Raw genomic sequence first — 21,082 nt, forward strand, 5'->3', positions numbered from 1 at the left:
CCAATGTGAAACAGACTTTTCCTTTACTCATTTTCTTAATCTGTTTATATATGTGCACGCAAAAATTCAGTAACCCATTCGTTTGATTGTTATTTTCCTTTCAAATAACTGTCCAAGAAGTGGTGTTGCTGTAATGCCTCATTTCTGGTAAATTCATCACTTCATAAAGCTAGCTGTGGGATTTGAGTCAGTGGAGAAACATTCATTACTGAGTCAGTCAAAGCTGTTTCCACAGGCAAATGAACTGCAGTCCTGCCCTTTGTGTACATACAAATGTTTTAGAAGCTTTCATTTGAAATGTGACTGACCTCAGGCAAGCCCCGTCCTGTGTTTGCCTGTGTGCATGTGTGTGTGCAGAGCAGGTGAGTACTGGTCCTAACTGATTCCCAGCCAGAACATTTATGGTGCTCACTAATACTGAAATAAACCAATAATATTCAGAACTTTTCAGTTATCTAACTTCTCTGTGAAGTGTATATTTTGAAATCATAATCATGCCCATTCTTTTGGCTATATAAAATGCTTTTATATACATTTCTAAAGCACAATCTGAAGTTACTATATGCTCAAAACTAAAATTCTGTTGTGTTCTAAAGTGAATATTAAGTTTACGAGGTAAGTTCAGAGGTAAACTGTACAAAAACTGTACAAAAAAAGAAAAGAATGAAAGAAAAAAAGCACACAGTAACTTTATAGCATATGAAATCAATTTTCCTTTATATTTGTGCACCTCATCTGTTGGCCAAATGGAACATGAAACATGAGCATGATGAATTGGCTATCCTACACTTCCCCCTACTGCACAGTCATGGCATTTCAATCAACCAATTTGCATACACTGTAACTGTATGTAAAACTTACTATCATTTAAGTGGCTTCTCATCCTCTTTGAAATATCCCTTCAAGAATTAGAAGAACAATTTGTTTTTGCAAAAAATTTGGCAACAAAGTAGCTGCTGTTTGATTAACAAATAAATTCTTAAATTACTTGGAAACCTGAATTAATATACTGCAACTGCTGCTCTGTCTTATTTAAAACGATTTTTGTTTGTTTGTTTTTAAATGCATCCATTCGGATCATTTTCATTGTCTCTTCCAAACCTCTTGCATTTCATTCTGTCTGAATATAAACATGATAACTCGAAACATTTGGAATAAATTGGGATACAACTTTGTAGGGGTTTGGAGTGGGGTCATGCGAACAATCCATTCAAATTTTTCTTGCATCCACTAAGGTCTTCAAGGTCGGCTTAATGACTTTTTGGTTGACAAAAAGCCTTATAACTTAGAAACTATGACTCTTACAAATGCTGGTGTATTGAAAATAGAAAATACCATAAAAAGATTTAAAACATCATGTCACGTTTGACCTCTGACCTCTCCTTTAAGGTCAATAGATTAATCTGAAGGTCAAATTGATAATAATATAATAATACAGAGCTATTTATTAAAACTATGTTTCTTACTGACATTATTTGCGTTGACAACATGTAGGCATGTAGGGAATGATATATGGGGATTTTAAATATCACAGTGCTTTGGATCTCTGACCTCTTTTTCAAGGTCAAATAAAGTCAAACTTTCATAAAGATTTATCCTGTCTTCCTTCTCTCTTCCCAGCCGGTCTTGGCAGATGGCCCCGCCCCTCCCTGAGCCTGGTTCTGCTGGAGGTTTCTTCCTGTTAAAAGGGAGTTTTTCCTTCCCACTGTCATCAAAGTGCTTGCTCATAGGGGGGGTCATATGATTGTTGGGGTTTTCTCTGTATGTATTATTGTAGGGTCTACCTTACAATCGCCTTGAGGTGACTGTTGTTGTGATTTGGCGCTGTATAAATAAAATTGAATTGAATAAAATTTATTTTATCCTTCTCTGTTTATACTGGGAACATGTATGAAATGATGTAAATATCACAATATTGTTTGCATCCAAATATCATGTAACATTTGACTTCTGACCTCAGTTTTACATTTCACATTTTGCCTTTCCTTCTTTGTGTTATATCTCTAAATAAAGTATTGAAGTATTGTCAAGAGAAAGAGAATGAGCTGAGAAATAAACAAGTTACATAAGCTTAAGTCGTTTATGTCCAGTTATTTAAAAATTAGTACCTAATATTATCCATTACCTAATACATAATGTTTGGTAATAAAAGTAAACATCTGTCATACCACCTTTATCAGGTTTTTACTGCACTACAAACTTCTTAAAGTATTTTTAAATATAACATTGGAAACAAAACGAATATATAAACATTATAAAACAATTCCCTTAAAAGTAGATGCTGCCCAGAGAGTGAGCTGCCTTGGGGGGATGTTTGTGTTCAGTCCGCAGTTCTAAAGAATTCTATTTTACTAACATCCTTTAAATTGATAGCATTGGCTAATCAGCAGTTGCACACATTTGTTTTTCCACCACTTTCATATCAAGATGTAAACTATAATCTTCAGATTAATTTAATCATATATTTTGCAAAAAAAAAAAAAAAAGCAAATGTGTCTGGTTCAGGGGAGTCAGCAACCTTTACTATCATAAGAGCTGTTTTTTAGTTTTGTTTTTTTTTATTTCTTGACAAAAAAAAAACAGAAAAAAAACAAAAGATCAACAAAACATATTTAAGCTTAGTAATAAAGGTGACATAGTACATTAGGTATAATTTAGCCTAGCAACATTTTTGTTTTTTTAAAAAACCTTTAAAAATATACAATATTATAAGACATGTAACTGTAGATGCATTTACAACATGTTTTTGCTTTTTTATGAACTTATTCACTTATGAAATTAACTGCTTGAAGTAATGAAAGTAAATAAAGTTGAAACCTCCAGAGGTCTACATCTGCAACTAGTTATGTGCTTGCTTTAAAGTTTGGGACAGCCTCTATTTATGAACAGTTATAGCCTATTGTAAATATATAAATATACCTATAAGTCCAAGAGTACGCGCAACTTTGTAGGCGCTCAGTATGGCTCCGCCCACAGCTGCTCAAACCGGAAGTTTAGCTGTTGTTGACACACTGGAAGAAAATGGCTGCTGCTCCGACTTTTTTTCAATGAAGACACCGATATTTCAATTTCATTTCGTTTTCTTACATCGGAGCTACAGTCGACCGCTATGCAATCTAAAAGGCAAGTCGACTCTGTTTGTTTAGACTGTCGTCGCTTGTTCGGGTTGTGTCTCGGAAGACGTGAGCCTGGCAGCGTAGCTTGTAACTTACAGCTTTGCCCACTCGGAACGGGCTAGCATGCTAACGGTGGCTATGTTAGCCCAACGGTCAGGCATCAACGAGTTCTTGCTATTCAGCTGCTCTCTCTTGGCTGGGCTCACAGTCACCAGAGTTCACTAACCTTTGCCGTTTTGTTGTATTAACTCTGACACATCGTGTGGTCACGTTTACTTTGTTATTGCATTTTAAAATATAAGCTAATGGTAAAAGAACTTAGATGGAACAGTTTGGCTCCTCAGTCCTTGCAGCTGCTTGTGTGTGGCATCGCTGAGTGTCAGCTGGATGATTTGGCATCAGCACTCTCTTACCAGCGTGCCAGCAACACACTGAGTGCATCTCTATGAATGTACCAGTAATCTGTGTTTTTGTTTTCTCTTCACGCTGCCTGCGTGTCCTCTGTTGTGTTGCCGTGCAGGCTGTGAATGGTCACTTTAGGAAGGTGACAGTGTGGGTCAGAAAGGACAGCATCGTCTACCGTCACTCAGCTCGCAGCTGGCGGTGGACCACAATGGTAAGTTTAATCTCTGTCAGTTCATTCATCTCTACATAGACAAAGGACTCCTGCTGTAGTGTTTCATGTGAGATTCCGATCTCTATTGGTCTGTGACTTCCAGCTGTTGCTGATCTGTTTCACTTTAATTTTATCCCCCAAAGCAACAAGTTTTGGAATATGCATTGGATCGAGCGGAGGTAATATAACCACTGTTTTTTGTTGTTTTTTTTGCTCTGAAATAAATTTAAACTATGTACTCAGAAACATGAAGCACAATTTATTCATCGTGTTATTAAGTTCTTTCCTGCCCCATTATTCATTAATAACGCGTGTGTTATTTGTTATTCAGTACATTGTTGAAAGTGCTCGACAACGACCAGCCAAACGAAGAATTTCATCTGGCGGGAGGAAGAGTTTGTACCAGAAGCTCTATGAGCTCTACATAGAGGAATGTGAGAAAGAGCCAGAGTTAAAGGTTTGTGTTATGCACCATGACTCACTTGTTACTTGGTAATTACTGGATCTAATAAAACCTTACTTAAAACCAAGCTTGGGGAATGATTTGGAAAAAGTGGATTTTTTTTTGTTTGCGACACAAAACCGCTTTGTTTCCCGTCACCTGCACAAACACGTTTTAGCTGTAGTAAAGTTAGAGAAACAACAATTTTGTAACAGTTATTTACCCCAGTAACTTGTGGATCCAGAACTTACAGTTGCTTCCTGCTTTTGTTTACTGCGAAACCTGCTGAATTAACGTGACATAACTCACATTATTATCTTTAAATAATATAGGAATAAGCATGTACATGTTTATTAAAGTATTATAAACATTAGCTCAGGAATATCTAAATTGGCTTTGGTATTTGTTCATTGGAGAATACACATTCTATCATTTTTATAAATTAATGGATCTGTATATTACTGCTTCACAAATTTGCCAAACAAGTTAAAGATTCTTGGTTTGATCTGGGGAGTAGACACAGATTTCTTTAGGGCTGAGCAAGGAAGGTCATCCAGCGTAAAGATCTGCCAAATCCAACATGCTACCTGCTGTGGCAACCTCTTGTGAATAAGGGAGCATTTCAAAGTACCTTTTATTTTATTTGTGTATTTTTTATTTAAAATTGTCATGCCACTGGGGAGGAAAATTGTTGGTTAAAAATTCTCTTAGAGAGACAATTTGTTCAAGAATAGATTGACATACTTTTTCTTTTGTTGTTTCGATTGTTTTGATGAGAGTTGTCAGATTTTTAAGATGTCTTTTCTCAAATAAATCGTAACCTAAACCCCACCAATTGTTCAAAAAACAACAACAAAAAATGTTGTTCAGCAGCCTCTTGCAGGAACTACTTTCCCTCTAACTAACCACATTCACTACATAACTTTGAAGAAGGAAGTCTATATCTAGCTGTGATAAGAGATTATTGCCAGTAACAGCATGACAGGATATAATCATTTACGGAGTCGTCCTCCCTAGTGGCATGCTTGCTTTTTCATTGAAGGAAAAGAAAGAAAGAAAGAAAGAAAGAAAGAAAGAAAGAAAGAAAGAAAGAAAGAAAGGTAAAATAGACCCTATGTTAAGTTGCTTATGACAAGGTTTGTGGATTTTCTTCTTTTTCTTTGGAAAGAGACACTGCTGCTAATCTGTATACATGTTTCTTCATTTTTTGGGGGGGCGGCATCTTAGGCTTCACTTCGAGGAGTCCTTGGTTCTGTAGCACTCGCCACAAGAGAAATATCTTTTTTCTTTTTTTTTAAGAAAAAAATTTTTTTTTTAAATGCCATTAAGCAGGTATAACTAATAAGGTTTGTGCTTCTAATGAGGAGAATTTGCCTTTTGTGTGTTTCATTTGCTGTCTCTCTGAAGAATTTGAGGAGGAATGTGAATCTACTGGAGAAGCTGGTGTCTCAGGAGTCTGTATCATGTCTGGTGGTCAATCTGTACCCTGGGAATGAAGGCTATTCTTTAATGCTCAGGGGCAAAAATGGATCTGGTAAGTCAAGTTAGATCATTACATTGACCGTTGGGTTTTGTTTTTTGGCTCTTTGTGCTGCAGTTGTCTCACCTGCATGTTTGTGTTACTTTCTAGATTCTGAAACCATTCGCCTGCCATATGAAGAAGGAGAACTGCTGGAGTACCTCGACGCTGAGGAGTTGCCTCCTATTTTGGTGGATTTGTTGGAGAAATCACAGGTTGTGTGCAAGCGTGGTGCATTTTGAAATCCAATCATTTTAAACAAAAGATGGTGCAAAAGTGTCACATTTCTGCTTAAATATATAAAGAGCTAAGAACCATGTAAGGTTTCTATTTTGATTAATGAGCTCCCTGTGTTTGTAACCACCTCTCGGTCATGCTTTGTGTGTCAGGTGAACATCTTCCACTGTGGCTGTGTAATAGTAGAGGTAAGAGACTACCGGCAGTCTGGTAATACCAAGATTCCCACCTATCAGAGCAGACATATCCTACTGCGGCCAACCATGCAGGTAAAGACAGAATAAGATTATGAGGAGGCATGAGTGGAAAACCACATTAGATCTTTAGCACAATAAATCTGACTTACATTATATTCATAACAACTTTGTTTCCCTGCAGACTCTCATCTGTGATGTCCATGCCATGACCAGTGACCACCACAAGTGGACACAGGTAAAGTATTGTTCAGTATGTTTTATCTGAAACATGTAGTTGTGTGTTTTCATTTAAAGTGCATTTGGAGTTACTAGTGTGGTGCTCCATCCCAGAATTTTCCAGGCTCAGGTGTTTTCTATAACATGTCCTTTCTCTTTGCTTTAGGATGACAAACTGCAGTTGGAAAGTCAGTTGATTTTGGCTACAGCTGAACCTCTGTGCCTGGACCCCTCCATTTCTGTTACTTGCACAGCTAACCGCCTGCTTTACAACAAACAGAAAATGAACACTCGCTCCATGAAACGGTATTGAATACCCTCTCATGCTCATCTAGGTTGAAGCCAGCTCAGTGTGAAATCGGTTATGCCAGGATAAAGATCTCATTTACGGATGTTTATTTTGTGAAATTGAAGGCAGGGAAGTGCAAGCTCTGTGACTGTATAAAGGAAAAAAGCCAATAAATGAAGCAAAGACCTTGGTTTTGTTAACACGCGTTAATTGTTTGCTTTGTAGGTGTTTCAAGAGGCACTCTCGGGCTGCACTGAACAGGCAGCAGGAGCTGTCCCACCTTCCCATACCACCACAGCTACGACTCTACGACTACCTACAGAGAAGAAAAGAGAGGAAACCCGCGCCTGTCATAGACCTGAAGATCTCAAAGATCGGAAACGTAAGTGGGAAACATCCACACAGTTTGTAGAGTATATATCAAGGTCCAAAAGTATGAACTGGGACTACTACTACTTTATTATAGATTATATTTGTATCTCCTTGTATTTTGTCTCCTCCATTTGGCTTTATTAACAGTATGTACTCCACAAGTTTGTGTAAAACCTGAGGGTCCATGTTATTATAATGGATGCAGGTGATCCATTTTTTTATGCCATGCCCCTCAATTCAGGTTTATTTATGTCGCTTCAAATCACAAGTTACAGACCTTGCGGTATTCAAGAGGAAACCCCAACAATGAGGCAATCCCCCTCATGATCAAGAAATTGGGACAATTGGAAGGAAATATTTAAAGAAGCCTCCAGCAGAATCAGGGTCAGGGAGCAAAGAGAGCGAAAAAGGAGATAAAACTAAACACAGACGAATGCCTGAATTGTGCTTTAGTTCAGGCATTAGTCTGAAATCTATGAAATCTACATGCAGGAAATCTACGTTGTAACATTGTAACTTGCAGTGTAACTGCAATCCCCTCTTAGACATATGCCATAATCCGCGCCAGTCATGCTGCGTCAGCCCCAAGTGTGGTTGCATTTCTTGGGAGGTACACATCAGGTTACGTGGAAGGTGAGGGCCTGAATCCAAACTGGGATTTGGTTTCACAGCAGAGGGCCCTAATAGCTGAAGGCACTGTCTCCTGTTCTAATTTAAGGAATTCTAGGAACTACAAGTAAGCCAGCAGTTTGAGAGCAAAGTGTGCTTTTGGGATAGCATGATACTAAGAGGCCTTTAAGATATGATGGGTCCTGATTGGTCAAGATTTTGTATTTTAGGAGAAGAATTTTAAATTCAATTCATTCAATTCTAACAGGGAGCCAATGAAGAGAACCTAATATGGGAGAAATATGATGTGTCTTGTTAGCACTGTTGGTGCAGTATTTTACATCCACTGGAGGCTTTGGTAGCCTCTAGGCTACGCGTGATTGACTCTGAGAAAGCCCTTCTCAAAGACAGCACAGTTAGTTCTGATGCTGCGTTTCCCGCTGTAACTATGTCATTTAGTAAGTAACACTGACCTTTTCTGCAAGTAGCTGCACCAAGGTGTTTTCCTTGTGGCTGCGTGCAGCAGGGCTGGGGGAGGGTCTGTGCTGGCGGACGTAGGTTACTGGTCTGGTAGCCTGGCTGCCCCTGAGTGGATGCGGGGCAGGCGTGGGGGCTTGGGGTTCATGGGTGCTTCGCCTCCGTGCTAGGGCTCTGGCTGGGCCTTGGGGGCCGAGGTTGTGGGCGGGTGGGTGCATGGGGGCTTAGCCCTGGCGCAGGGGGCCTCTGGCGCATCGGCCTAACTAGGGGGCTCTTCAACTGACAGGGAGTTTGTTCCATCCTTGTCCACTCTGCAGGTGGGGGAGAGTCATAGGAGAGGTGGAGAATAAACTTAACCTGGGTGTCTATTGTCTTGTGCAGTCTGGGAGATGATTGAATGTTAGGGTGGGTACAGTTTCCTATGCGGTGGGGTCAGGTGGGCTGCCCCGGGTCCTGTGGGGCTGGGCGGTCCTGCTGCCGTAGGCCCCAATCTGGATGGGCCTGGGCTCCCCTGCCTTGGTGGGTGCCGAAGGACGGGGGTGCCTACTGGGGTCAGCGGGGGAGCTGGCCCCAGGGAGGGGCATCTTGCTCCTCCCTTCTTTTCCTCCCCATCCCCGGCTGCCTCCCTCTTCCTGTTCCAACACACCCACCCACACAAGTAGGGCCTTGGGGTGCGGGTGTGTCACCAGGGTGCAGAGGAGGGATATAAACTACACCTTTATTGGCTGCTATTTCCAAGCACATTGTGCGCTGTCGGTCCTGCTTGCTACACAACAACATTGAACATTTAGTATTTACTGCTGTTTACACTTAGCTAGATTGATGTTGCTGGTTTTTTTTTTGCTTGTTTTCTCTTCTTTTTCTCTCAACAGGTGACCCAGGAGATTTTTTTTCCTCTTTCTCTTTTTAAGTACCCTTTCTCACTGTCCCGCTTCCCTTCTGTTTTTCTTTTCCTTCATCTTTCTTTCTTTCATGTCTGCCCCGTCTGTAACAACTGAAAATAAAATAAAATAAATAATAACAACAAAGGTTGATCAAATGGACCAATACGGCAAGGCCGTGATGATCCATTTGGCAAAGTAAATCCATTGGGTATCCTTGTTGGTCTTCAGACAACAATTCTGACGGCTAAAGAACCAAATGGGACAGGCAAAAAAAAAAAAAAAAAGTAACACTGACCTGGAAATTCGAGGTACAGCCGTATTTATAACAGAGTTGCTGTGGCACCAATATGAGCATCTTCTGCTTCATTGGGAAGATATAGCTCAAGGATATCTGACCTTTTGTACAGAAGAGTTAAGATAAATGCCAAAAATTTGTTTCAATTTGATTGCTGCATTAATTGTTTTTAGCTCATCCAGTCAATGGCCCTATAAGTTTATTCAACGGTGAGGTATCTGTCTGTTCCATCCCTCCACAATTCACAAGAATTGCTACTCCTCCTTGATCTGTCAGATTTTAGTGAAAGAATAATAATTAATAATTCTGGATATGACTATTTGTAAGATTCTTTGATTTCTTAGTGGATTTAAATCCTCGTTAGATTACACAGCCAATCAGTGACAACAGAACTTATAACCTTAATTCTGCACAATCACTTCTGAATTGTGATGGCTCACGAGCTGGATGAGCTTCTATCTCACTGACACTTTCTGTGTTTTTGAATGTTTCTAAAAGCTGATACTTTTGTGATCATTTACAGTTTTACATGAAAACGTGACACATAAATTTGGCAGACGTTTTCGTAAATGAGAATCATTCGCCTGTTTGTTATGACAATATAATTGTAGATGATGTTACTTTGCATAACAGCCATGGTAAAATCTCGGGTCTATTCACTGTGTCCCAAAGCACAGATCCCATTTTTTTTGTCTATTTACATCTTTCTAAATTATCGACTAAACCCAAAGGGAGTCATTAGAACAATAGGTGAAAACAAGTTGGTGTGTCAGTACTCTGGTGTGTTCCTCTTTACCGTTAACTATCGTTGACAAAAATCTCACGTCACTTAATTCTCACAGATTTTCTCTAACACCTCCTGTTTTTCTTCCTGTTGTTCTGGCTTGTCAACTATCATCTCTTGCAGTGTGTTGACATGTGGAAGCAGAACAACTGCCAACTAACTGTGCCCAAGGAAATTGATGTGAGTGGCTCTTTTATAAAACCCACACTTAAATACTTGATCCAACACTACTTATGAAAAAAAGAAAAACACTTAATACCACACAAGTGATTGCTTGGCAATGAAATTTGCATCCTGTAACAGACAGTTTTATATGTATGTTGATTTAGGTGGAAAAGTACGCTGTGGTTGAGAGGTCTTTGCAGTTGGCAAGCTCTGAACATAAAACTGTGATCTGGCCTGCTGAGGTAAGTTTTGCAGCAGATAACCTTACATTGTTGAGATCATTAATGGCTGTTTGCTGTCAGAAATAAGCAAGGAGTGTTTGTTTAAAATGGTAATTATTTCTTTAAAGGAAGAAAAGCAAACATTTACATTCTCACACTCTACAGTGTAGTTCTTTCACAAATAGTGACACAGTTTCTGCAGGATGGCAGCTTAACTGGAAAGTGATAAAGGTGCTCTGCAACTTGGTTTTATGCATTTACTTAACCAGCTGAGCCGAGTCTCCTATTGCAAAGAGATGTCACAGATAAGTTGAGCTTACTGGCACAGACTGATTCCAATTCTTTTCTATTTGTAAATGAGGCGGCAGTTATATACTAATCTTTTCCAATTTGTCTGAGAGTGATAGCAGTCAGTCTGAGTCAGACCACAGGTGTTTAGAGACATCTCTCCCACCAAGCAGCCTTTGCAATTGCAAAGTGTTTGCACAGGATACATGGTGGGAGGCAACCAGTCTCTAAAAAACTGAGATAACTATGGTGCAGCTACTTGCAATTGGTCTTCAAGGGCAAAAATAAATTTAAAAAAAATTATGCAGTCCACAGATAACCACTGATTTTTTCCCCTATCCACAAGGAGGTTGTCCCACTTTTAATGTTGTGGGACTGACGAATAAAATGACCGAGCTGAGGTTGTTACTGTCACCTTTTTATGCTGTGTTTTTTAAATACATCCAGTTGCTTGTACTATTTCCTTGTCCGTCACAAATCTGCTAAAATTTTCTGATATGATTAATGATGGTTTTCAGTCATTTTTATGTGATAAAATAAAATAAATTAAAAAAAACAACACACAAATTCTACAAGTAAATTTACATCAATTTTTCATTTGTTTAGGCAATACTTGTTCATCAGGGTCTTGTTCAGCCTTTGTCCCCATGCTTCTGTTTAATCTAGACATGCATCATATTTGAAGTGTGTTGCATTTAAAATATTTTGTGTAAAAAAACAAACAAACAAAAAACTCAGAAGCTTAATTACCAACAAATTACACTAAAATATAAAGTCATAAATTATGACTCCACATTAGTTTCCATTATCCTTTGCTACAACAATCGGTTAGTTTCTGTTTTAAAAATGGGGAAAAAACGTTGGAGAAGTAGATTGTTAAACATGTGGCATGTAACATTTTACCATTAAAAACATGATAATGGCAAATATAAATTTGAAGTTGGGGTCATCTGGTCGCCTGAAGGTTAAAGAATTGAAGCTCAATACAGGGAATGTGTCTTTTAATATCCACATTAAAGACTGCTTACTCCCAACTCTCTTCAACCTCTGCTTCTTCTCAATATGTCTTAATGTGTTAATATTATATAAAGTCAAAATATTTGTATAAACCAAGTTAGCAATACTATTCTCCCAGTATCTACAATTTCTATTGTGACTGTAGCATTGGAACTGAAGATGCTACAGGTAGTTCTACCATACATTAAATATACGGACTGTATGATTACAATACTTAGTTGCTAAATTTTGCACAAAAATATAATGTCACTGCACACATCCATTTAAGGTGTTCTTGTCATTAGATTTTTTTGTCCTCTTATTTTTTTTTTTTCCTTACACAGGAAGTTGTAGATGACTACACATTTGAGTGTGAAGTTGGGGGCCAAGCTCAGAGGACCAAGGTTTCTATTTTCCAGTCAATGGGAGACCCGCTTGTGTACGGGAAGATCTACTGTGCTAAAGAATCAAAAGCAGAGGACGACAGTCCAGACCTAAAGCTCATACATCCTCCGTAAGGACACCTTTAAGACAAACTGGTTATATTAAACTGAATTTAAAATGCTGCTTTGATTAAATTAATCTTCATCGTTTTTTGTGTGTCATTCACAGTTTCCTCATAGGTTCAAAGATCGATGCGGACCGGTAAGTCACATTGTGGGCTGCTCTTCAGAAATTCATTCATTCATACAGACTATTTAGGGATCTGGTGTTAGAAAGTGTGATGCAAGGTTTTTGTCTTTTTAACAGATTTCTTACTCAGTACAAAGGAGTGTATGAGAGAGACGTCAAGTGTCAGGTCAAAGTGTCCCATAACTCAGGCAACATGGGTCAGGGGCCTCCCTCCCCTAGCAAAGATGAGGTAAACATGAAGATTCATACTTCTTTGCCTGGGAGATTCAGATGTGTCAAACTAATCAATATTTGGTGATTTGGAATTAGTGCAGATGAGAACATTACTTTTGGGTTACTCTTGTTATGCAGTGCGGCTAAAAAACAGGTTTAACTGTCACACGCAGGGTGATGGTATTTCTCCACTGGTCCAGACTTCTCTGTTGGGAAAAGGGGTGAAGCACCGGCCCCCTCCCATCAAACTGCCGTCAGGATCAGGAAGCAGCTCCTCAGGTACAACTTCTACTTCTAGTGCGATTGTTCATTGACGTCACACAAATCCTTAATTAGTGGCTAAAAACACCCCGTATTTGTGTGCTACTTTGAAGGGAAAAAAGGGTTGCAGGCAAATCTGATAGTTTGATTCTTTAGGATAATTAAGTTGCATTATAAGAGAGGCATTAAGTGCACTGCAAACATGTTTCTGAGTCTGTTCAAGGTCATTCTCAGCAAAGGTGGAACCAGATCTGCTCTAATAGGGCATTCTTTTTGGAAAAGAGTATTATAAATTAGAGATGGACCGATCGATATTACGTATCGGTCCGATACTGACCTAAATTACTGGATCGGATATCGGAGAGAAATACAAAATGTAATCTGATCCATTCAATATCACAAAAGCATCTCACAAAACCTGCGACATAACGTAACCGAGCTCATAACCTTAGCACGTCGGAGCCGTATACATCACGTGATAGAGCAACTGTGGCCTGCGCGACCTGTCGGCGGTCTGGTTGAACATTTGGAGACTCGCTACGTGCTTCCAAACCAGCATTTAATCTCTGAGAAAGCTGTCCCAGAGAAGTAAACTAAGTGTGTAAGTTCATCTCTGAATGTTTGTAAAGCATTCCCACGTTAAGCTTAACAACCGATATATGGAGCGACTGCCTCTTCTCTCCCCCTCCCTCTCCTGCTGCTACTTCAATCATGAAACTGATCAATGATCGGCTGATCGGCTTTTCTGTCGCGAGTCCGTCTCTCTTGTTAGTTTATCGCCCACTTTGCACCAGAAAGAGGAAACCAGCGGATAAACAACAGCAGCACGTTTAAGCTTGATAATCTGTTGTTAAAATTTATTTAATATTACTTTGTACACCAGGATCCTTTTCTACGTAGCTGACGGCTGGTAGGACATTAACAGGGAAGGGGGGGCACAAAGACATAGTTTTCTTTCTAATTGTTATGTCTAACTTTTAATAAATAATTATCTGAATCTTACAACCAATGTTTTCATCTGATGTGAAATGTACAGAAATCCATTATTGTATATAGGAACTATTATGTCCAATTTATAACCTAGTAAGCTACAGTAATTTTTCCTTTGGGGAGGTACCATCTGTGCAGTCTGCAATTCTGTTGAAGAAAGATGTTGAATCTATTTAATTATTGTAGAAAAATTATTGATTTCTGTGCATTTCTTTTTCTTTTCTTTTTTCACGTGCATTAAATGAAAGTCGATTATGTCAATTAAGCATTATGAGGTGGAGGTGGTTTCCTATTTTTTTATATTTTTTGCTGGGAGTTGGCAACCCTATTAGTTAGGTTGCTTAGTATTTCCACGAATTACTCTTTAAAATACCAGCATAGGGAGGATGGTGTAGGGTTTAAGTTTATTAGATTCATCAGTATTGCTGAACTATGAAATATTTTGGGTGCAGTGTATTTTTTGCATACAGGTATAACAGAATAGATTTAGTTTTGTTTTGTTTTTTAAACTTGAGTACGAACTTACACAAAAAGCAGCAAGATATTAAAAAAACGTTTTATTGATTATAAAATACGCTAGATCTGATTTATATCGGTATCTGCAGATATCCAAATTTATGATATCAGTATCGGTATCGGACATAAAAAAGTGGTATCGTGCCATCTCTATTATAAATATGTTATGTCTTTATTTTTCAGGTAATCCATATAGTTCACAAACCACCAGTGGTCTACTTAAGTGTCCTACACCCCCTCCAGCCAAAAGCCAGTCTCTGAACAGAAAGCACTCAATGGAGCTGGGCCAGGTGGGCCTGCTGTCACCTGCCTCCCTCTCCCCAATGGGATCCAATCAGAGTGAGTGCTGGAGTCCGATTAGTTATTCTGGAATGTTTTAAATCTGCTTTAAGCTTCTGAATTTTCCCAATTTGGAGTTTTTGAACATATTCTCATAAATTATGTTGACAAAAATGGAAAAACAGTAACATATTGGGAGCTTAGCAAATACACATAATACTGGACAACTGCAAGCCCTATTCTCTGAAGTATTATCAAAGGATTAACTAAGATGTCACGCAAATTGACATTAAAAGGGGGATCAGGTTTTGGTATAACTAGTGCCTCATAATTTAAATTTAGTTTTAATAATGGATTTTAATTGACTGAAAAGTACTGTGTCTTGTTAAAGTGTTGTACTATTTTGGCCCTCTTTCCCCCTTTCAGGATCGGGAACCCCCAAGCCATCTACCCCAACGCCTACCAATACGCCATGCTCGACCCCTCACCCCCCTGATGCCCTCTCCGCTCCTCTCTCAGTGACCCCTACCCCTTCAGACCCTCCCTTGGTTCAGAACCAGTCACAGAATGCCCTCCTCACGCCTTTTACCCAACAGCCGCTAGCTTTAAGCCAGACGCTGCCCGTCATGACCATTCCCCTGCCCACCATGGGTACATCCATCACCACAGGAACCACATCGTCACAGGTCATGGCCAATCCAGCAGGGCTCAATTTCATCAACGTGGTCAGCTCAGTCTGGTAATAATTTTAAACTGTCTCGAATGCCACATAGCACCTGCTGATCACTGTCACTTTTAATAATGATCTTGTACTGTCTGTGTAGCAGTCCTCAGGCTTTGATGAGTGGCTCCAATCCCATGCTGGGCACAGGCTTAAACCTGAGTGGAATCCTGCCAACTGGAGGGTTGATGCCTACCATGCAGTCTGCAGCACAGGCGGGTAAGATTCCATAGTTATGCCCCCCTTTTTATTACCTTTGCATTACATTTACAGAGTTATTTTTTAATTAAATCCAGTTCTAGAGAGTGTAGCTGTCCAGTAAAAAAAAAAAAAAGACTGGGTCTAATGACATTAGAAGAGATAAGATAAAGCCCTGATTGTCTCGCTGTTTCGTGGTAACTCCGATTTGTTTTCCAGGGAGTCCTTTTGGCCTGAATAGCAATGCTGGGTTGAGACCTCTGAACCTACTCCAGGTATGACTCTACAGTTTAGTCTTAACACACTTTCAGTAGCATGCACTGGGTATTTGTTTGGCATAGTGACTTAGTCCTGATCTTCACCTGTGTTGGCACACCTGAAATAGTGAAATCAGCAGCTTAAATTTCCCCACACCTCATTGCATATGCAATGTAGTGTAAACCCTTGAAAGTGCTTTAGTGCAATAAGGGGCATGCATCTTTTGTTATGCAATGTCCTGGCCTGAACAACAACTTAGCTTTATAACATTTTTACCCCCTTTACCTCTTGAACTGCTAAGAGTCTCTTAGCAAAGGTTTTTTTTGCTAGAGGAATAGCAGCAGAAGAAGTAAAGGATGTAATCTGAATGCAGACACAGCCTGTTTGAGGATCACTGCTTGTGCCATTCCCTTTATAGTCCTTTGTAGCTCTGTTAGTCTGATAGTAGTAATGATCAGTGCCGATCTCTTTGTTAACGCTCCATTTCCTTTTTCCTCCCTTTTTGGTTATGTGTGCATCATTCCTTTCCCTCTGCCTTCCCTCTGTCCTTCATCCTCATTTCCCTGTGTTTTATTCCACCACTTTTTGTTCGTTGGTGTGTGTATTTTACATCTTCAGATCCCCACTGGTCCTCTCATCTTTAATTCTCTGCAGCAGCAGCAGCTGTCTCAGTTCTCCCCACAGCAGAGTCAGTCAGCCACCTCCAGTCCTCAGCAGCAAGGGGGGGAGACGGTGAGACTCAAACACCATATTTTCATAGTATAGAAGAACACATCTTAATTAAATTACAGCAACAGAGGGATGTTAGAAATTATCTTCTAATAAATATGAGAGGTTTGATTTTGGTCATGTTTAGTGTCCATCTTCACAGATGTGTAGCTTGGCATCATTTAGTTAGTTAGCTTAGGCACACCTATTAAAAAAATATAGAATACAAAAACTATTCATACCTGTGAACTGAGAAAACTAGCATGGTTTTAAAGGGAGCGCTGTACTGCCTCTTTTCCACTTGAACCTACTCGGGTTGACTCGACTTGGTTTTTTTAGGGTTTTCCATTAGGTGGCAGTACCTGCCATGTACTTTTTAGTACTTATTCAGCCCAGGGATCCAAGCGATCTGAGTCGATCCGAAAATGTGGCATCAACAGATCTCATGCGACCGATTGGCCAATCAGTGGCATCACTCAATGAGTCATGAGTGCGACTCCTTCACAAAAATCCAAGCCACCATTTTAGATTAAACGCAGCTCTACTCAATTTCATTCATTTTCCATTACAGTTGAGTGCCATCTCAATGGGTTTTCCGTCATTATAGCAACACAGCCAAAAGTCCCATGGCGTCATTTTAATGCGACACAACACAGCAATGGAGGATATCGAGATGATGGTGTACTACGCTGGGTTTTTGGCATTTCCCTCGTTGCTGTGTTGTAAAAATGTTGGGTTTGATTTTTGGGAAGGACTCGCCAGTGGACTTGATTGGCCAGTCGGTTGTATGTGGTCTGTTGATGCCACATTTTCAGATTGGCGAGTAGGTACTACAAAAGTACACCAGGTACTGCCAACTAATGGAAAACTCTAAAAGGCCAAGTTGAGTTGAGCTGAGTAGGTACAATGGGAAAAGGGCTATAATTAAACTAATGTGATGGAGTAACTGGGCTGCATGCCAGACTGACTAGGAAGAAGTCACAAATACAAAAGAAATGTAGTCCTAAAGAGGCGAATGAATAATGGCTTTAGAACAACAATTTGAAACTACTGAACCTGATAAATCCTGCTTGGATTTGAGTCGTTGCGAAATATTTACACCTCTTAATAGTTATTGAGACACTCTGCATCTTAAAAAAGATTAATTTGAACAAATCTGATTGGAATAACAGGGAATGGCGTCTAGCGGTCGTGATGTACAGAATCTGTAACCACTGCCAAAACATTTCACTTCCTAACGATATGGAACCAAAATCACTACTGCTTGCCCCTTTTAAGTTTTTTAAATATATAATAATAATAATAATGGATACTTTATTGATCCCCATGGGGAAATTACTTGTTTTTCTCTGCATTTGACCCATTCACTCAGTGAAGCAGTGGGCAGCCCACTAAGCAGGCGCCCAGGGAGCAGTGTGTAGGGACGGTACCTTGCTCAGGGGTACCTCAGGGTAGCCGTTAAGTGGATTCGAACCGCCGACCTTCCGATCATGGGGCGACCACTTTACCTACTGAGCTATCCCTGCCCCACATATATGTGTGTGATTTACTGTCACATGTTCTGCTTTGGTGGCAGTTGTGTGTGACAGCCTTGTGTTGTCTTTGACTTTCTTCATAGAGTGACCAGGGGTCAGATCAAAGTTTAGGGAACCAGCAAACGGCTGTCATAAATCTGGGAGTGGGAGGCTTCATGTCTCCACAGGCAGCAGGTATGAGCCGCACAAGCACACACACACGCAAAACATTTCTCTTCATTAACCTGTTCCTAAACAAAATGACACCGTGACACTAACTAGTACTAATAAGATAAGATGTACTAATGTATTCATGACTGTAATTACTGTTCGTTAGGACTCTCAGTCTGTAACTAAACATGACCATTTTGTTGAAGTTAGCCATTGTTCCTCTCAGTGGAACATGTAACATCTGACAGGAGAGACTCAACTTCCCCTTCTTCTCTGCCACATTTTCTCTTTTCTTTTTTAATTGTTTGTTTTTTTTGCCCCCACCCTTCTGTCTTTCCTCCTACACTGTCCTCCTGTCCCTCTTCTCAATTTGCCCTATTCGCTAAATTCCCTGAATCTCCCAATTCACGCTATTTCTCCATAATGCGCCTTTTAAAACTCAACGCACACGGTCATTTATCTTTGGCCTCCCTGCAACATTTGTTTTTGCTTCTCTCTCTTCCATCTCTGTGTGTGTTTACGCACTCCTGAAACCACAACTCACCCCTGCTCTCCCGCTAATCCTCGCAAATATTCTACTTTTTTCACTTGTTCATTTCCTGTCTTTACACTCCCCCCCCCCCCCCCCCCCATTCCTTCTTCTGCTGCTTCTTTCCCTCTCGCCATCATGTCCTTCCCTCTGGGGCTCCCTGTCTCCCTCCTCCCCTTCCCCTCCACCTTAGTGCTGTCCCAGTTGGGCTGTGGGCTGGACGGGTCTGGGCCCCCGCTGCCTTCTCCAAGGCTTCAGCAGCAGCACCAGCCACAGATCCAAGTAATACGGCAACATTAACATCCATATACACATATAGAGTTTATAAGAGCTGTTGAGATTAGACACACCTGCTTCCACCAGCTCTCCTTGTTTTTATTTATCTTGCAGGCTTCTGTTGTGCTGCACCATAAAGTGTGAGGGAATTAGGTAAACTAGCTTTATGACATATAGATTTAGTATTTTTATCACGTTAATGGATTTTAAAAATAGCTTCCATCCATAACCTTTATATAATACGGAGATAGTTTTAGTATAAACCGTATTATTTTCCTAAAATAAATAAATAATTATAAGTTTTTATAAAAATCTTCTTTCAAATACATTTTATAGATAAACACCATTCACTCCATATTGTGTTGTATGTTTGGTTACTATGCTGTTTGATAAAGACCACAGTAGCCCCAGTACTTCCAGCAACCCACACACCAGAGCTCGCAGCACTTCCAATGGCAACAACTAACAAAGTGTCAGAGTGGGAGGCATGTTCTTGCACAGCCATTTAGCAGCAGGTTCTGAAACTGTGTCACTGGGAACAGACCGCTGAAAGGTAGCGGACGGCATTGCGACAGAGACATTAAGTTGTTCCACTGTAAGCATGAATCTGAGTTAAGATTTTTTTTCTTTTGCCCAGTTGAGGTTGCTGGCTTACTCTGAGCACAACGCACGGTTTGCTGAGCTGCATGTTTGTTTGTTTGTTTTTATGCCAGGATCACAGCCAATAATTTTTGTCTTCCAGACGCCACTGGTGCTGCTTGACTGTATCCCGCCTCACTCCCCAAAACATGACATGCCCCAAATCTTATCTCTTCCTTCCTCTTCCTTCCCCTCTGCAACCCATTAACCACTCTCCTGTGTTTCTCCGCACACTCTTCTTGTATGTTCTATGTATCAGGCTTCACTAACCCATGCCAGTTGTACGACACAAGGCACTCTGCTAGACGACGTTTTAGCAAGGGATTCCAGTTTACATGTGTTAAACGAGCTTGAGATGCTTACATAAATCTTAAAGTCAATATCATTATTTCTTTCTGCATTATCTTATTTGTCGTAACATACTGAAGTCTATTTTTTTTGTCCTTCTTCCATGTTTCTTTTTGCACTGAACAGTTGCAATTCTTGCAGCACCAAATGCAGCAGCAGCAGCAAATGGCTATGGGAGCAGCAGCTCCTCAGGGGGGAGTGCCACGGCACCATACCGCCAGCCAACCAAGAAGTAAGAGGAAGAGGAGCACGCCTCAGCCCCTCCCCAAATCATGAAAGACTTAAATCACACTAAAACCTTCCCCCCACCCAAATCCACACACAAAAGGACGTGAATGATCCACATTGTGCTCTTTACCTGCCTCGCTGTCGAGAGTGTAGGCAAAAAAACAACAACGAAAAACCCCACAAAAAACTCTTTTCTGTTTGTCTTTTTCTAGCTGACAAATTTGTATGTAATGGTTGTCAGATGTTTGGGAGAGAACCAAAACTGTGTCCACCGTAGGGGATGGGGGGGGGGGGGGGGTGTTAGAAAAGGGAGCCCTAAAGTTAAAAAAAAATTATTAATGCTATTTTTTGAGATGACACAGAAGAGGATTGTTGTAGGTAGTGGGCTTCCACAATAACGCACCACCCCCCTCCGTTGTGGAAGAGCTGTCTCTGATGGAGGCCCTGTGAACTGAGAGGATCGCAGATGCACATTCTCAGAGGATTCCCCTCGAGAAGCCCGATCCTCCTGCCTCTGCTCGGTTGACCCAGGTAGAAACTGCCCTTTAAGCACGGATCCCGACAGAGCGTACCGACACCAAATCCTCCCTGTGTAACCGTTACATGTGAAATGCAAATCTGATCTTGGAATTGTGCCTGGGGGCAGCTCTCTACCTCTCAGTCTGTTGGAAGTCTTTCTTCTTTTAAGCAGTCCCAGCACAGGGCTCAAACGAGGACTCAAGATCATCATGCAAGATGGTGTACCTGCTTTTGTACAGCACATTTTGAAAAGGCATTTCCTTTTAATTAGTACAGGAGCCATGAGCATATTCTTACGAGGCATCAACTGAGTGTGTGTGTGAGACATTTCCGGACACTGAGAAATAATTTTTTAAAG

General features: G+C 40.3%; 1 protein-coding gene across 7 annotated transcripts; it reads left to right on the forward strand.

Moving 5' to 3' along the window:
• The first annotated feature begins 2,981 nt into the window (after positions 1-2,981).
• Positions 2,982-20,983, forward strand: supt20 (SPT20 homolog, SAGA complex component). Of its 7 annotated transcripts, none has more exons than XM_012918927.4 (24): positions 2,982-3,123; positions 3,637-3,732; positions 3,876-3,911; positions 4,064-4,189; positions 5,582-5,708; positions 5,805-5,908; positions 6,083-6,199; positions 6,309-6,362; positions 6,510-6,649; positions 6,858-7,014; positions 10,177-10,233; positions 10,383-10,460; positions 12,068-12,237; positions 12,336-12,368; positions 12,474-12,585; positions 12,743-12,848; positions 14,520-14,675; positions 15,042-15,354; positions 15,440-15,555; positions 15,754-15,809; positions 16,411-16,524; positions 18,119-18,209; positions 18,908-18,996; positions 20,104-20,983. In XM_012918927.4, exons 2-24 carry the CDS (start codon positions 3,730-3,732, stop codon positions 20,251-20,253), a joined length of 2,505 nt encoding a protein of 834 aa, XP_012774381.1. In that variant the 5' UTR covers positions 2,982-3,123; positions 3,637-3,729; the 3' UTR covers positions 20,254-20,983. The 7 variants fall into 7 exon arrangements, with proteins under 7 accessions (XP_012774381.1, XP_014265398.1, XP_012774383.1 ...); XM_014409912.3 differs by having other exon boundaries at positions 20,119-20,983; XM_012918929.4 differs by having other exon boundaries at positions 16,447-16,524.
• The last annotated feature ends 99 nt before the right edge of the window (positions 20,984-21,082 follow it).

The sequence above is a fragment of the Maylandia zebra genome, linkage group LG10, assembly GCF_041146795.1.
Source record: "Maylandia zebra isolate NMK-2024a linkage group LG10, Mzebra_GT3a, whole genome shotgun sequence".
Classification (NCBI taxonomy): Eukaryota; Metazoa; Chordata; class Actinopteri; order Cichliformes; family Cichlidae; genus Maylandia; species Maylandia zebra.